Below are 5,089 nucleotides of genomic sequence, written 5' to 3'. Positions count from 1 at the left end.
GGATTATGATTAAAAATAAATTTACTTAACATGTTGCCTTGAAATTCCAGTAATTTGATGTAATTCACTAAAGAACTCGGACGCTATTTTTGCCACCAAGGACGTCATATAAGAAACACAATGTATTGATGATTTAAAAACAAAGTTTCAATGTAACATAGAAGCTCCTGAGGAACACATAAGAAATTCGAACACAAACCAACACTCAACAGTGGTACCATAAGAGAAAATTTGACACAACCACCTGGGTTTTCTTACTTGAACTTCCAAGCTGAAACAGAGTTTACTGGGGTTCCCTTCCATCCAACCATTACACACTTTCGGTTCTTATATATAGTGCACGAACTTCCACAATAGAATTTCTGCTTAAGAACCATATTCGCTTGATCTAACGATGCCTGCCTGATATTAATTTCTACCATACTAAACCTTTTAAAAAATGTTCTCCACACATCAACTTTCACACTCCTTGTTGTTCTGTTCTCTCCCTCAGCTGCAACAATGTTTTGGATCCCTGGGCCAAAGTAACTTCTCTCAATATCCGTTCTATATTGGTTGTCTCGGTCAATGCACTCTTCCAAGGAATCAAACCACACGCTGTGCAAGAAAAGTGCTTCTATAAAACGATTTACAAATGATGGTGAATTAGTGTTTGCCTCTATCTCCATCACTACCATGATTACTGGTTTCATCCTTTGTATTACACTCAAAAGAATTTCAAGGTCTTCGGGCCTTCCGATCATGGCCCACAGTACAACTGGAGAGTAAACAGCCACAGCTTCACTATGTCTAATATTGAACAATTCTACCTTAAGATCTTTCATGTTCTTCACAGAAACTACCTTGAATATAAATGAAATATTCATGGACTTGGCATAGCTTTGCAACCTCTTGCCAATTTCCTCAGCCCTCTCCTTGTCTGATGTCTGAATAGCTGTAATCTTGAGAAGCTTAACTGGAACAGTTTTCCGTTCTGAAAGAGCCTGTATAAGAAGTGTCCACTGAACTCCATTTCTAATTTGAAGATCAATCAAATGGATTTTTTTTGCCACTGCAACATTGTCTAATATTGTCTGTATTGATGCAAATTGCATCACCTTACTGAATGGAACTTTTTGATGAAGCACAACAGTAGTAAGGTCGACACCTGTTGGGAGCCCGCCACTAGATCTTTTTTGATCATTTCCAATGTTATCAGTATTGCTTGCTGCTTCTGTTTTGATCCTTTCTCGTAGAGCTTTAGAAAAATGAAAGGCGATTCTTTCAACTGGATGACCTATTTCGGATACCATACTTTCGCAATGCACAAGTAACTTTTCTGCAGAATCAAATTGCTTGAAGCCTACTTTTTCAGCTGAAGCTAAAAGCAGTTGTGCAAGATTCACCATTTTAGCATCTTCACTTTGCAAACTTGACAGAGATGAATCATATGGATGAATAAAACTGGTGAATCCATCAAGTTTTTTGTCAGAAAATTTAATGAATCTTTCTCCAGCCATCCTAATTATATCTTCTGTCGATAATTTTCTGCCACTCAATGTTCTGCTGCTGTTTTGATTGTGTAATACTCCTTCTTTGGAGCGTACCTTCCCTTTCCTGTAGTTGTCCAGGACCTGAAAAGATTCTTTAGCAATCGCGCTGGGCTTAAGATTGATAAACTCAATGTCTTCTAGACTGAACTCGTGAGTGTGGCCTTCAAGTATCGATTGAGCTATGGTATTGACATTGTTGTTTTTTATATTGGAATCCAGCAGGTAATTGGAGATGCATTCTTCTTGTTCTCCAGAGAGCTGGACACTTGCATCTGCTACGTTTATCGGATGCCTGCCAGACCTAATAACAGTGGTGGAAGGATCAGCCCCTGCAGGTTTCTTACCGAAAACAGCTTGTGTCATCAATGCCTCCTCACTTACATGAGCTTCAGGAAGCTTGTTAACACCTTGAATATCAACCAAACCAGGTAAACACAAATCATCTGCCATTTCTATCTGGCCGAAGTACTTATTTTCTTGTATAGATCGAGTTTCAGAGACTAGATTTATATATTTGCCTTCTTTTTTTTATCATAATCATTCTCTTGACACTAAGGGTGCAACTTGAAATAGACAAACAAGTATCTAAATGTTGAGATATATTGCTATGAATATTATGATGATAGATCTCATTGCCGCCTAACAACCTTTGGAAAAACAAATGTTTGTTTATTCAATAATCACCCTGACAACCGACAGAACACAAGTACAATACAATTTATAAAACTAGGAAAAGGAACCTATTTTTAATCGGCAGGCCATTATCAAAAATTCCATAAAAGAATTTCGGCTTATGAAAACAGAATGGGGATAGAAAACGACTGCTTTTCGGAGAAACATAGAAACTGTATAAAAGCAGTGGATCGCGGTAAACGAATTGAGCTGATCGTTAGGCTGAACTCGACTCGACTCGTTTAACTCGATTTGACTCGTTTAACTCGACTCGTTAAGTAATCGAGCTCGAGTTCGAACAAGAAAATATGCTCGTTTAGCTTATCGAGTCGAACCGAGTTTTACAAGTGGTCGACTCAAGATCGACTCGAGATCGAATCGACTCGACTCATTAAAAATTAAATTAAGAAAATTTAATTTTTTAAATTTTTTTAAAAAAATTTAAAAAATTAATTACCAACTCAAACTCGACTCGGATTCGACTCGACTCGAAAAGTTCATGAACAACTCGAACTCGACTCGTTCGAACATGAAAATCTGATCGTTAAACTTTTCGAACTCGACTCGACTCATTAAGAAAACACTCGAATTCGAACTCGTTAAGTAAAAACTCGACTCGACTCGGTTCGTTTACAGCCCTAATTGACCCTTAAGTATTACATCAGTTGTGCATCATACATTGCTCATATTGGAGATGTGGTACCTGTTAGGAAAGCATGTAGGGTGCATGTCACAGCGGCATGAACATACCAAGATGAGCACTTATGTAATCAATTAGTCGATCATGTCTTTTCATGATTCAGCATGTCTTTTTACTACTTTTTTTTTTATTTTTTAATAATTATTTTAATATTAGAAATATCCAAAAATAACAAATATAATTTAAAAATATTTACATATTTTTTAATATCTAAAAAATTACTAATGTAAATGAGTATTATGATGGTATTTGTTTGTTACTGTCTACTAACTTTAATTTTATATTAAAGTTCACTATATATTAGTATAATAATGATTTATTATATTTAATTGATAAAGTCATTTGGACATGCATTTTGACAAAAAACATGTCTATAAGTATATATTTCTGGAGTCTCGTGATAAATATCCTAATAACATGACGTATAATGAAGGGAAGCCTCGAACTCCACACTCTCCTTAAACCTGGCACTACACAATCAATATTTTGATTTCCACGTGAAATTGTATTTCGGTGTTCTTTATTCATCATGTATGTGTCCAGAAGAAAGATCTAGTGGCAATATGAGCTTAGTTAAGCATGCAGACTTAAATTTTGTAATTTGTACGATTATTCTTAGATCATTTCGGCATGGAAATACTCTGCTGTGAAAGAAGTATCACGAGGCTTCATAATTTCAGGATAATTATGTTGTTTATGATATAAAATAATCTGGAAAAATTATTATTTGAATTTGATTAACGAAAATGTTAGGTACTTGAACTAGTTTTCAAAATCGTTTTCAAATGATTATGTGTAACAATTTCCTAATAATAAGATGTGAATACCGTGTCTATACATATGGGTACACGAATTAAAACACATCCCTTATCATGGTGTCATATCTCATTCGGGGAAAAAAATGTGGGAATTACTTCGGATACCTAACACTACTCTTTGATTAAAAAAATTTGATTTCTCAAGTTAATTCAAAAATAAATAAATTTCGCTATTATGGAAAGAAAAATTAAAGTATCTTAGAACATCGTGTTCTTTAATTTGTGATAAAATATATAATTTATAAATTTCTTGAAAGGGTTGTAGAATAATTGAAGGGGGTAAATTTTAGAATTACCTAATTTAAAATTAGGTCTGATGTGCCTACATAAATACGCATTGGCATTAGGTCGTACGAACTCATTCGTACAGGCTCGCAAAAACAGGTACGTCTTCTATTTATCTTTCTCTGTATTTTACTAATACTTATGTTTAATCGGAACCTCTTCATGCATTTCTGGCTGCTCTGCCATTATTTTTTTAGGTTAATTTAGGTGTATGTTGGATTCCTGCTGCTAATTTATTTAATTTGTTAATTCGTAGAATACCATGGATCACGTTATAGAAATCGGCCGATATTTTAAAATCGGCGATAAATGCATTAAAAATATTTAATCAATTTAATAAATTATTGACACGTATTTCAATTTTTCACAAATCAATGATAATCATATATTCGTATCTCTTAAATAATTAGGTCCAATTTTCGAAATCTTTATCAATATTAGGAAGTGGTGAACTTGAATTTTTAATATGAAACAAGACTGTGATATGCTTTGACATAATTAATCAGTTAAACAACATTTGATTATTTTTTGTATTATTATTACTATATTAATAGATAATACAAAGAATGAGTAATCTTTAACTAATCAAATAACCAAAGATAAAGGAAATAAAACCTTGTACTCTTGTAGTAGAGTTGAAATGGTGTATAAGAAAAGAGATGAATGAAATGGTAAAGAATGAGAGGTCCAATTCGAGTCTAAATCTAGCAGATAATTGAAAAAATTAAGTCCTCGTTAAGTTTCTTTTGTGTTGAATTCACAAATCTATCTATACAGTCTATACATCTATACAATACTATAAAAATCGGAATAGGGTATAATTTGGTTTAACGGTTATTCTCTAATTTTAGTTATTAAAGAAAATAAATAAATAATATTATATATCCGCTAAACTACTAAATTATTAAACAACTAGATATAGTCTACTTATTCTACTAAACTACGACCACAACGTATTCTATTATTATAAAATAAATAAATAATGTTATATATCCGCTAAACTACTAAATTGTTAAACCACTAGACGGAGTCTACTTATTCTACTAAAGTTATTCATTATTTTTATTATAAATTTATAGTTA

The 5,089-nt window shown here is 33.1% G+C and overlaps 1 protein-coding gene across 1 annotated transcript; it reads right to left on the bottom strand.

Moving 5' to 3' along the window:
- Positions 1–254: 254 nt before the first annotated feature.
- Positions 255–1,982, bottom strand: LOC141691647 (DELLA protein RGL1-like). The gene has a single exon (XM_074496413.1). It carries the CDS (start codon positions 1,980–1,982, stop codon positions 255–257), a length of 1,728 nt encoding a protein of 575 aa, XP_074352514.1.
- Between the last annotated feature and the right edge of the window lie 3,107 nt (positions 1,983–5,089).

Source organism: Apium graveolens, chromosome 10 (assembly GCF_009905375.1).
Source record: "Apium graveolens cultivar Ventura chromosome 10, ASM990537v1, whole genome shotgun sequence".
Classification (NCBI taxonomy): domain Eukaryota; kingdom Viridiplantae; phylum Streptophyta; class Magnoliopsida; order Apiales; family Apiaceae; genus Apium; species Apium graveolens.
The sequence above is the reverse complement of the archived record's forward strand: the minus strand, read 5'-3'. Positions and strand labels throughout refer to the sequence as shown.